The sequence below is a fragment of the Schistocerca piceifrons genome, chromosome X (genome assembly GCF_021461385.2).
Source record: "Schistocerca piceifrons isolate TAMUIC-IGC-003096 chromosome X, iqSchPice1.1, whole genome shotgun sequence".
NCBI classification, from domain to species: Eukaryota; Metazoa; Arthropoda; class Insecta; order Orthoptera; family Acrididae; genus Schistocerca; species Schistocerca piceifrons.
Genome location: NC_060149.1, coordinates 294,050,844 through 294,064,157, shown reverse-complemented (window position 1 = coordinate 294,064,157; position 13,314 = coordinate 294,050,844). Strand labels below are relative to the sequence as shown.

General features: G+C 37.9%; 1 protein-coding gene across 1 annotated transcript in view; it reads right to left on the bottom strand.

Annotated features, from left to right (window-relative positions):
* Positions 1-13,314, bottom strand: part of LOC124722066 (serine/threonine-protein kinase 16) — a 112,113-nt gene that overhangs the window by 32,366 nt on the left and 66,433 nt on the right. The window contains exon 3 of the mRNA XM_047247265.1: positions 9,795-9,999. Coding sequence (XP_047103221.1) covers positions 9,795-9,999 — 205 coding nt within the window. The remainder of the gene's footprint in view (positions 1-9,794; positions 10,000-13,314) is intronic.

Here is a 13,314-nt window from a genome sequence, read left to right as displayed (position 1 = left end):
TGTGTGAAATACACTGAGGTGACAAAAGTCATGGGATACCACCCAATATCATGGCAGACCTCCTTTTGTCTGGCATAGTGCAGCAGCTCAATGTGGCATGGACTCAACAAGCCACTGGAAGCCCCTGCAGAAATAATGAACCATGCTGCCTCTATAGCCATCCATAATTGTGAAAATGTTGCTGGTGCAGAAGTTTGTGCATGAGCAGACCTGTCAATTACGTCCCATAAATGTTCGATGTGATGCATGTTGGGTGATGTAGGTGGCCAAACCATTCACTCAAACTGTCCTGAACGTTCTTCATACCAATCACGAACAATTGTGGTTTGGTGACATAGTGCACTGACATCTATAAAAATTCCTTCACACATGACTGAAAATGGTCTCCAAGTAGCCAAACATAACCGTCTCTAGTCAATGATCTGTTCAGCTGGACCAGAGAACTCGCTCCATTCCATGTAAATACAGCCCACACCATTATGGAGCCACCATCAGCTTGCACAGTGCCTGTTGACAGCTTGGGTCCATGGTTTTGCGAGGTCTGAGTCACACTCCAACATAACCATCAGCTCTTACCAACTGAAACTGGGACTGATGCCAGGCCACAGTTTTCCAGTCTTTCCAGGAAAAACAACACCGATATTTTTGTTAATATGATGGTCATACTATTGTTTTATTTTTTAAGTGTAATGTATGATGGAAAGATATCAATTTCGTCATAACACATTTTGCACAAGGGTAACTGCACTCCATCTACCTACTGTCCTAACAGATATAATAGTATGATATATAAAAGCAATTGTTATATACTATATTTATATTCATGCAGATGGAACATCTTATCCTTTCATTTGTTAGCAATTACAAATGTCACACTCTAGCGAAAAATTACATCATAATTAGAAAATTTAATCAACATTAATTAACTTCAAATGTGGGGACCTACCTTAACTCTTTGTTGCCTGACGGTACTTAAAAGTACCAGTAAGTTTTGACTCTCATTATTTTCTCGTGGTGCAGTTTCGTGATCTGAAAGCCTGTCGGTACGTAACGGTAACTCTGCTCTACTGTTTCATAGATGTTATTGTGCAATACATAGACCTCTCTGGCAGTCAGAGCTTGAAATTGCTTTTCGCGCGCTGCTGTGAAAACAGAAGATTGTATGTGCTTGTTTCCACGATGTTGCCTGAATTTGTGTGCAATTTATTGAAACTTCCGTTGAGTTTTCCATTGTACGTACTTACCTTCTTTGTTTTTTTATAATAGTTTGAAGCATTACGTTAGAAGTGAATGAGATAAAGTGGAAATTATAAGGCGGACTTATTAGTACCGTCAGGTTGTGCGAACACTTTATTGTAGCAACAATGTGTTACCTCTCACTAGTTGTTCTGTCCACTTTTTCTCACACAGAAATCGGTAAATAGATTTGCCTGTGGAACAATTAGAACAAACAGGAAAGGTTTGCCAGGTAATTTACCTAAATAAAAATGTCTAAACCGTGGGGAATCAAATCAGAGATTCATCGTTAGACCTAACAGTATTTCAATGAAGGGAAAATAAAGTAGTGTATTTTGCGTCAAACTTCCATGGCACTGAACAGAGTGTAGTGACAAGAAAACAGAAAGATGGAACTAGTATGACTATACCATGACCAGTTATTTTATGTGATTACAATAAACATATGGGTGGTGTGGATCATGCATACAGATTACGTTCAACTTATGGTCTTGACAGGCGATTGAAGAAATGGTGGCACCGTCTCTCCTGGGGAGCAATAGAAATTGCTTTTGCCAATGCTTACGTAATTTTCAGTGATCTACATGGGGCACTGCCACTGCTGGAATTCAGGAGTGCTGTGGCACTAGGGCTAATGAATGAACAGCAAGTTCCAAATCTCAAAACAAGAAACTCTGGTAAAGATGAAATAACTCCCCCAAAGAGAAGGAAGGACAACTTCTCTGTTCCGAAGAATGTACGTCTTGGCAACTGAGAAAACCATTTTGTAGTGTTCAGTTGTAAAAGAGGACGATGCGAAATGTGTGCAAAAAATAAAATTCAGTCGACAGCACATTCACAATGTAGCACATGTAAAGTGTATTTGTGCTACAATGAGAAAAAGAACTGTTTCCTACAATTTCATGAGGTGTCACTAACACTAAATATGTGATATGTATATACTGTTGTAAATGCATAGCTAAGTTACTATGTATTGTGAAGTTGCTCTAGAATAAATTTACGCGAAATTAAAAAAAAAAAACATTCAAAAATATCATATTTCTGTTAATTAATTTTCTAATGTAAAAATATTTAATATTTATGTGGAATAAAGTACAAGTTATAAAAGTTGGAGCACTTTTCTGCGCATATTGTGATTCTGTCCATGGAGTCTGACGGTACTTCTGAGTACCAGGAGAGAAAAAAGTTGTGAAAAATAAAATAAAAATTTTAGAAAAATCCTACCGTCATTTGAGGTCACAATAGCATAAATTCTGCAAAGAAAATGTTAAAAAGTAAATTTTTTCTTATGTCAGGAAACAAAGGGTTAAGGAAAATTCATGAATATACATCATATAGGAACTGGAGGGGCAGTCTAGTTTTTTAAGAATGTTTGGTAACATTTAGGTTGTGTGCAATACAACATTATATCAACAGGTACTGTTCTGAGGTGGGACACTTTTGATCAACTTAGATCTACTGAGTAAATGGTATTCAAATTTTCCATAATAAAATGGCCTGTCAGATGTCAGGAATAGTACTGGTTTGAAGCTAGTAACAGGTTCATTAGGTCTTGCAACTTTGCTACCGCATCTGTAAATGTATTATGGGTGACACTGTAGCATTACAAGCAGTCTGTTTACTACATATATAAATTAATAAAAGAACTGGAGGTTTATTTCAGCATGAGATGGCTGAGAAATCGCTGTGATGCAGTTAGGTAAGGTAGGTACATAAATGCTGGGGTGAGCTCCAAGTTGATGTGGAAAGCAGGAGAATAGGTGGGATGGAAGCTGCCTGGAAATCCTGCAGCGGCAAAAAGGAACTTTGTCCCTGCATGGTTGTGGACACTAAGCAGTATGGTGAGATGTTCATCACAAACACTAAAATAACTTCCAAACAAGCTGCAGAAAGTCTTAAGATAGCACTGAAATCGCAAACAGGGACAAGTTTAATAAAATTATTACCATATTTATACAACAAATATCATTAAAGTTATTAACATTTATGTGTAAAATTTTTATAACAGCAACAACATAAGCTACACACACACTACAAATCATCTGATAGGACTTGAAGTCAGCTATAAAATAAGTATATTTATTAGAGTGCAGGACAGACAGATCAACATCATAAATAATTTCTGAGTGATGAAGTGTTCTCCACAGAAACACAAATGATTAGCTTCAACATGAAAAATTTATACTACTGTTTCCATTTGTTTATGTTTGTTTAATATGAAAATTTTTAAAACAATGTTTATAAGATATCAGTTTGAGTAATGTAGTGAGGAAGCAGCGAGCTGAATAAATTAGTACATTTGACTACTCCTTGCCATTCTGTTTCGTGCGAAATTTAAAATATAACTTAAAGTTGATTATCCTATAATGTTTAATTTTAATGAAGTAATATCTATCTGAAAATTGTTTAAACATGTATATTATGTGTACTTGAAATATTCAAAATTGCAAAAAGCTTATATCCAATGGAATGGCGGTCAAGGTTCCAGACATCAGTAGTCATTCACATGACGAAAGAGAGAAAGAGGCAAGCAGAGCATGCTTTATGGTCTTCTGATCTTTGTAGCTGGTTGGGTAAAGTTCTTGGTAAGATTGAGTAGCCAGAGAGCCACATGTGGTCAAGTATGTTCGGTTTTAGAAATATTTCGAAGTGTACCAATTTGATACTTAATCATTTTGTTGTATATCAGCTTGCAATTTAGAGAATATTTGAACAGTGAGTGCTAGTATAGCTAACATGCGCAACTTTAGCACATGGGACTTAGAGTTCAAGTCTTGCATCCAGTAGGCAGTATTTTTTTTTTTTTTTTTCACTGCGATAGACAACTGTGTGTTTACATTGAGATAAGATTTATTTTGGGAAGGATATTTCTTATTTCTGGGGCATGATTAAAAAGTGTTGAAGTCACTGCAGCAGATGTGATACAGTTCTTACAAGCACCTCTGCCTATATTATACACATTCCAGGACAGAAACAGCTGAACCAGATCCTTCTGAAGGGATCACACTACCATTAAGTTTGCCCTAAAATGAATAGTGTCCTCCCAAAAACCCTTCTCACCCCTCTCAATATTGTATTCCATCACCTGGTTCAGCCTACCTAAAATCCTGATCCATATTTTGCCACTCCTACTCACAGTTGCCTGATAAATGGATCATGTGTGTTAAACTCTTATGCGCTAGATCTGGCCCATGCATCCCTCCAGAACATTAGATTTCAGTCCTGGCATTGGTACACCATATATATTAGCCTACCTGTGAAGGCTACCACATATACAACCATATATACAAGCCTACCTGTGAAAGCATCCAAGTTATCTTCACTGTCATAACTATGTGGATGTGATTTTTCATGCTTTCTTACCAAAATGGATAATTTTCAAAGTTCTGAGTTTGCAGACAAATAAATGTCTATTTTCCTGCTAGTCATCTTTGACTTCACACTCTCTCTAGACCTTACCCCTTCTTCATTCGTCCTAACAGCTATGTCTGAGATAACTACTTACCTCAATACTCAAGAATGCTGCAGTGCCAAAGGAACTAAAGCCCCCCCCCCCACTCTCTCTCTCTCTCTCTCTCTCTCTCTCTCTCTCTCTCTCTGTGTGTGTGTGTGTGTGTGTGTGTGTGAGAGAGAGAGAGAGAGAGAGAGTGTGCACAAACATGGCACATTTGTGTGCGTTGATAAATTATGAATGGTTGTCTGTACTCATAAGTTCGACCCAGGTTTTATTTTTTAGTATTCTAGATTTAAATTCTGACCAATCAACTGCCACTCAGCTCCCATAAACAGCTTCCCCTTCCATCAATTATTCCCATCACGCACCAATCATTCTGAGGACTCCAAGTACAACACTGTTTTCATACTGTGAGTGCCTTAGTATGATATGCATTACACTATGCACCAGAAGAACATAACTGACAGTAGTATGCAGGGTGCAAATATAAACAAAACTACTGGTGTGGCTCATTACATTACCTTACAGAAATGGTCTTTCAGAATTTAGCCTACTAATGAGTGATTGTACTAACTATACAAGCATGCTTTGCTACATTCTCCAGCTTCTACATCAACATCCACATATAGTACACTGCAAGCCACCATATGGTGCTTGGCAGGGTGTGCTTTTTACCACTAAAACCATTTCTCCTCCTGTTCTTCGTGCACATGGAGCAAGGGAAAAATAACCATCTATACGCCTCAATACAAGCCATAATTCTCTTATCTTGTCTTCCCAGTCCCTACACAAAATGTACATTGGCATCAATAGCATTGTTCTGCAGTCAGCTGCATATGACAGTTCTCTAAATTTCCTCAATAGTATTTTATCAAAAGAATATTGTCTTACCTCCACGGATTCCCATTTGAGTTCATTAAGCATCTCCATGATATTCACATGTTGATCAAACTACTGGCAACAAATCTAGCAGCCTGCCTCTGAACTGGCTGGATGTCATCCTTTAATCTGACCTGATAGGGGTCCCAATCACTCAAGCAGTACTCAAGAATTGGTCACACCAGTGTTCTATACATGGTCTCCTTCAGATGAGCTACACTTTCCTAAAACCTCCCAATAAATTGAAGTCAACTACAACTGTCCTTACATGCTTGTTCCATTTCATATCGCTTTGCAACATTATGACCAGACATTTAATTGATGCAATTGTGTCAAGCAGCACACTACTAATACTGTAGGCAAACAAAACAGATTTTTTTTCCCTACTCATCTGCATTAACTTACATTTTTCTACATTTACAGCAACACTAAAAAGGAATTCTGTCCAAGGCATCCTGTATTCTTCTACAATACGTCATTCTGCATTCTTGTACAAACACTCAACAATGATATTTTCCTGTATACTACAGCGTCACCAGCTAACAGTCGCAGACAGTTGCTTACGCTATCCATCAGATCATTTATCTATATGGGACAGTCAAACAAAAAAAGAGACAGACGGAAAAAAGTAAGTAAATTACTTATTATTTCAATAGTAATTGTCACAGATGTCACACTTTTTTCCTGAACCATTATTATCAAATGGTATAATCCATGAATCATAATTAGGCCAATTACGTACTACTGTTGTACAAGAAGGATAATCGTTATATCCATCTCCCCACATAATTTTTGATACATCTTTCTTTCCCTTAATACCACTAATTAACATTGGATTACTAGATGTGCTACTTATTTCATCTATTTCATGAGCAACAGCTAAATTTCCACCTTTATTATAAATAATAAATGGTACATGTGTTATAGATCCTGATCCACTTAATGTACTACTTGTGGAAAATGAAGCGTCTAATCCAACTGGAATTAAATCAATAGATATAGATTTAACATAACAATAATCAGGTAAACTATGAAATTGAGCTTTAGATAAAAATTGACTTAATTGATTAGAATACCATTGCGCTGCAGACGTTACATAACGTTTACCATAAATATTACCTTGAGCATCTTTAATATCTTGCCAGCTGTGTCCATAGCCCCATACTTGGAACAAATGAGTATTAATAAAATGTATATCACAATTTTTAATAGCATCTACACTTTTCCACATAAAAAACTTTGATGACTGTTCCACACTATTAGTACCACCATCAGTACCATTGTCACTATTTACAGAACGAATTTGTGCAGAATATTCTTCAGCCATTTCTATTTCATTACCTGAAGTTTCCTCACGTGGTTGCTTATGTTCTGCCAAATCAGGCCGAAGATCTTCTTCTGCTTTCCGTTTTATTCCAAAATGTTTATCTGTTTCCTCAATAGGTGGAGTGTTTAATTCGCTACTATCAGACGCTTCTTGAATAACGTCTCGTGGCTCTTGTGGTTCGTCGTCTAAATTGGAAAACAAATCAACAATAGCGCCAAGCACCTCATCTGTATCAATAGCAGCACGTGTCGCAGATGTAGCTGCTCTTGAAGCATTAATTCTTCTTATTGCAGCCCACGGTAAAGAACGAGTTGCACCTGTCTTTTTGTCCTTCCATGCTTTCGACTTAGGCATTATGTTTCCATTGTCACTGCAATACAACTGAACATCTGCTGTCTACTGCAGTCCTTTTATACCTACATCTGTTTGGATAGCCTTGACTGATCACTTGCCAACAGCAACCCATGACCCCCCCCCCCCCCCCTGCGGTTTCTGACGTCAGCAAGTGCGCTTTAACAGAACCATTATTGTACCCAGGCGTGAAACTCTTTGCCTGAAGCACCTCAATAGCCACTAATGTCTTTCTTCAGGGCTCCAAAAATATGGAAAACACATGGAGAGCATTCAGGACAACCTGCCAATAAAATGCCTGTCCACATCTTGCCAAAGTTGTTTTGATAACACTGCAGAAGTTTTGTTGGGAAGCTGTCACACATCCTCCATATACTCTTGATCTCTTCCCACGTGATTTAATATTTTTCTGGTCCTGAAGAAAGACATTCGTGACCATCAATTTGCTACAGATAAAGAGGTGCACGGCTGGGTACAATCATGGTTCTGTAGGCATCCACAAACATTTTTTCATGAAGGTGACCATCTTGTCTCACAGTGAGGTAAACGTATTAACAGCCATGGTGCTTACTTTTGAAATAATAAACAGTTTAATTAATTTTTTCCATCTGCCTCATTTTCATTTGACTGTCCCTTATATATAGAGAACAAGAGCAGTCCTATCACACTTCCCTGGGGCATTCATGGTGAGGCCCTTGTCTCTGATGTACACTCGTCATCGAGGAGAATGTACTAGGTTTTGTTACTTAATAATAATAAGTCTTCAAGTCACTTGCATATCTGGGAATCTGTTCAGTATGCTCAGATTTTCAGTAACAGTCTGCAGCAGGGCATCGTGTCAAATGATTTCCAGAAATCTAAGAATATGGAATATGCCTATTGCCCATCATCAGTGATTTGCAGGATATCATGTGGGAAGAGGACAAGCTGACTTTCACATGAGCGATATTTTTTAAATCTGTGCTTACTAGAGGGCAGAAGCTTTTCTGTCTCAAGAAAATTCATTATATTCTACCTTTCTTCTTATTATCGTCAAAAAACTTATTTGGACAACTAGAAAGGACAGACTTATGACAAATTAAGTTCTTTCATCATTTTTATTTGTATTTCCACCAAATTTTTCAAAGGTACTGAAGCGTTGCTCACAATTTAATGATGAATAGAGCATAGATTTACTTCAAATGCATAATTTGTCATTGTAGAAAACTATGCTTGCAAGGATGTCCATTAATGCACAACCGAATCAGAGATAGATGCTGTGTTGGAGAGAGAGTACTCCTAAAAGTAGGTAATGGCCATCAGACTACAATGAAGAGCAGGCTCAGCAACATTTTATGTATCAGTTAATTTGTTTGCAAGCAGATTGTGGGTGCCAGAGGTTGTCCAAGCCCTGGGCTTTTCATCTGCCACTAGTGTGTCACTGGTGTCATCTGAGTGAATAAGGATGCTAAATGCCACTAAATTAGGTGTGCGTAATTTAGTTACTCTGCTAATACCCACCCTCAAAAATGGTTCAAATGGCTCTGAGTACTATGGGACTTAACATCAGAGGTCATCAGTTCCCTAAAACTTAGAACTACTTAAACCTAACTAACCCAAGGCCATCACACACATCCATGCCCTAGGCAGGATTCAAAGCTGCGACCATGGCAGTCGTGTGGTTCCGGACTGAAGCGCTTAGAACCACTCGGCCACCGCGGCCAGCAACCCACCCTCATTTTATACACAATTCCAAGAAACCCTCACCACAAACGGGTAACTGATGTGGGCAAATGTGTTCATAATACGTGATGCCATCAACTGTCACTGACTGTAACAGTAGATAAATGGACCACAGTGCAGCAATCTAGATGGCATCCCAATGCTGGACATTTTTATTTATTTAGTTTGTTCATTTTTCACAATTACAGCCTATCATCTTGAAAGCTAACAAATATTTTACTTCATCATTCTACTGTTCCTTACTAGCTTGCAGAAAACTTCATTTCCAAGTATCTCGATACTGATGTTGTTTCTAGTGCAGGGACGAAATTTTCTGGGATTATCAGACAAATAATACCGTCAAAATATTGCACTGGTACAATGCTGTTATTTTCTGATAACCTCAGAAGATGTCTTAATTGAAATTTGACAAGGAAGATTGCATTTGCATGTTATGTAAACAATACTATTGCTTGTAATTATATTTGAAGATTATTTTTCCCCCTGGCAGCTACTCAAGTTACAAGGAGTTTAAGAAAGATGTCTTATCTTTTGAAGAACTACACCTTCACATAACAAAGCAAACCAGAATGCTATAATTTACTGGAGACAACATATTCCTCAACAAACTCTATATAGTAGATTTCCTGAAAACAGTTGCAAAAACATTACCTCTAAATTACCCCAGCCCTCTTCAGGAAAAAACAGTTTACTGAAAGTAGTATATGTAGAGTATTCAAATAATGACCCTGCAGGACACCTCGATCCACAAATAATTACATATACAAACAAATACTATGAGACTGAATGAAGAGAATAATATGTAAGACTGAACTTTTGCTTTACCTAAATCCATAATAATAGGTCTGTTGCCTTCTCCAATAAGTATGTTGGCAGTCTTCAGGTCCCGATGAGCTAAAGGCTCTGGCAATGCTTCATGGAATGCCTTGACACCTTCACAAATTTGCAGGAACATTGTTAGAACATCCATGGCTGGAAGATGATCACAATTTCTACTTCGCCGCAAAAGTTCATCTGCCAGAGTTCCTCTCTGAAAAATAACAGTGATTTCCTTTGTTGTAATTGCATGTTGTAACAATAGGAAAAATGAAAACAAAGAATACAGTTACAGGACTGATTCAAGTTCTGGAGAACGCAAAAATTTAGATTTGTTACTGGTAGGTTTGATCATCACGCGAGTGTTACAGAAATGCTTCAGGAACTCGGGTGGGAGTCTCTAGAGGAAAGGAGGCGTTCTTTTCGTGAATCGCTACTGAGGAAATTTAGAGAACCAGCATTTGAGGTTGACTGCAGTACAATTTTAATGCTGCCAACTTACATTTTGCGGAAAGACCACAAATATAAGATAAGAGAGATTAGGGTTCGTACAGAGGCATATAGGCAGTCATTTTTCCCTCGTTCTGTTTGGGAGTGGAACAGGGAGAGAAGATGCTAGTTATGGTCCGAGGTACCCTCCACCGCGCACCGTACGGTGGATTGCCGAGTATGAAAGGAAAAAAAAATAACACCTCCAAATACTGAAAAACTAATTTATTTTAAACTTGCGGAAAGGAATTAAAAAATAAACAAATAAGTCTATAAGGTGCTTAAGAAATCCATGTAGACCAGATGCAGTATCTGCCAAAAGACATGGACCTGTGGCACGGAGTTCCCTTCATCGAATGCAAGATTTGACACCTGATGAAAGGTGCAGATTTGATCTATCTAACATTTGAAGACTGTCGTGGAAGACTGTGGAGGTGGGCAGGTATCAGTGGACATCTCACACCTGCAATCCCACATGTTCAGTAGGAAGAAAGGTCCGTCATGTTTGGGTCAGTATCATGTATGAATATTGCGTGCATTAATTGCCGGTGATGGTAATTTGAGAGCTGTGCAGCATCGAGACAGAATCCTCTGACCTATTGTCCAGCTTTCATTGGTGGGATCATCTTTTACAATGACAATTAAAGAGCATGCTGTACTTCATGAACCCCTTCCTCCGGATGGCAGGAATCAAAGAAATGGAATGGCCTGTGGTATCTGCAGACAAGAACTGATTGAGTAAGCTTTGGACCAGCTGAAACTTGAAGTGTGTCATTGCAAGAACTGTTACCATACATGGGATGACCTCAAGATAGCTGCTGTCAGAGGTTGGGATGTGCTTCAGCAGCATTGTCTTAACCAACTTGTGGATAGCTATCAAAACATGTAACAGTGCACAGGTTGTAGGAACATGGGTGCTTGGGTTAGTAATATATTTCTGTTTGTACTGCTGAAAGCAGGTAATGATGGATAGGTACAGTACCTGTAGTCTATGAAAGGGAAATTACTCAATGTCTGGATATAGTTGGAAACTGCACTGGCCACGATTGCCAGATTTCAGAATACTGATCTAGGCTCTGATGGCATTGTGGTTCCTGCAGTGAAAGTTGTGGCATAACCAGTGCCTCTATTGTCACTCAGGAATATCTGATGTTGCAGCTCCTTCCAATATGTTTTGTCCCTCCCCCCACCCCATCCTCAAGCCAGAGAAGTCATTCCACTAGCCTGATAAATTACATTCTGATTTTTGAAAGGAGATATCACCATCTCTATTAACTACAGAGGACAGCATTTGTCACTGCATATCAAGAAATGGAAAGGAATCAGAAATAATCTTGCTTATAAATGGTAACACTGTCCATAAACACTAGAAATAGAATGCTGGCTGGAATCAGAAGCAACCAGCAAAAATATTTTAAATTCTGATTGGAATGTATATCCAAAGATTGCACAGATGTCAGTGGATGATGCATGTTTATAGCTGTAGACTAGAATAATATTTAGTGAGGTTAATACAGATTCTGAATGCAAAACCATTTGGGTGAATATAAGTGTTAAAAGTAAATCAAACATGGTAGTCTGATTGCTTTATAGACCCCTTCATTCCCTTCTTTAGGGGTCATTGTGGCAGAACATTTCAGGGTTAACTGGGAGAAGGTAGTGCGTAAATTTTCTGATCAAGTTACATTATTAGGAAGAAATTTCCACTTGCCTGCTAGGAACAAGGATTCATGTGGTATTATTCTAAATGCTTTATCCAAGACTTATCCTGAGCTATTAATCATAGAACCAAATCATGAGTGTAACATAGATCTCATGGTTTCAAACAGGCTCTTTTTGAGTCATTGAAGTAAAGAATGGTAGGAATAATTTGTGCTTAGTGTGTCCATAAACAGATTTCAAATTACCTGAAAAGTCAACATCAAACATCCAACTCCGAGACTGAAAATGTTGAGTATAAATGGACAAAATTTAAGACGACTGTACAGTACACCTTAGACAGGTATACACTGATTAATCGTAAGGACCATCCACCATGGTTCAACAAATACATTACGAAATTGCTGCAAAACCAAACACAACTTCACACATATTAAAACATAGCCAAAGCCTTCTTGTGGAACAAAAACCGAACACTAATAGATAGCACTGAAGCTCAAATAGTTACAGGTACAGAAAGCTGGATAAAGCTGGAAATAAGTTCAGCCAAAATTTTTTCAAACACTCTATCAGTGTTCAGAAAGGATAGATTAAATACAGTTGGTGGTGGAGTATTTATTGCTGTCAGAAGTAGTTTGCCTTGTAGTGAAATTGAAGTAGATAGTTCCTGCGAAATACTATGGGTAGAGTTTATACTTGGCAATCAGACTAAACTATAAATTGGATTGTTTTACTGACCCGCCAACTCAGAAGATACAGTTGGTGAACACTTCAAAGAAAACTTGAGTCTCATTTCAAACAGGTACCCCACTCATACAATTATAATCGGTGGTGACTTCAATCTACCCTCAATATGCTGGAAAAATTATACGTTTAAAGCCAGCAGCAGGCATAAAATGTCAATCCAAAATTGTACTGAATGCATTATCAGAAAATTATTTTGAACAATTAGTTCATGAGCCTACTCGAAGCACAAATGTTTGCGAAAACATACTTGACCTCTTAGTAACAAATAATCCTGGACAAATAGTGAGTATCATGATGAAAACAGGGATTAGCGACCACAAGGCAGTCACTGCTGGGCTGAATACTGTAACACCCGCAACCATAAAAAAACAACAACATAAAGTATAGCTATTTTAAAAAGCTGATAAAACTGCACTTAACGCTTTTTTAAGAGACAGTCTTCACTCCTTCCGATCCAAATTTCTTGCAACTTGGGATGTAACAGGTAAGTGCTTTTCATATAACATACAATTAGTATTGCTCACGCACGTTACTCATAAGTTAGAATTTTTCTCCTTCAAGATTGCAGAATAGGAAAATTTATTTTTCTTATGATCTGTTACTTCAAAAATTGGCAAGTCGGCAAATAAGCACG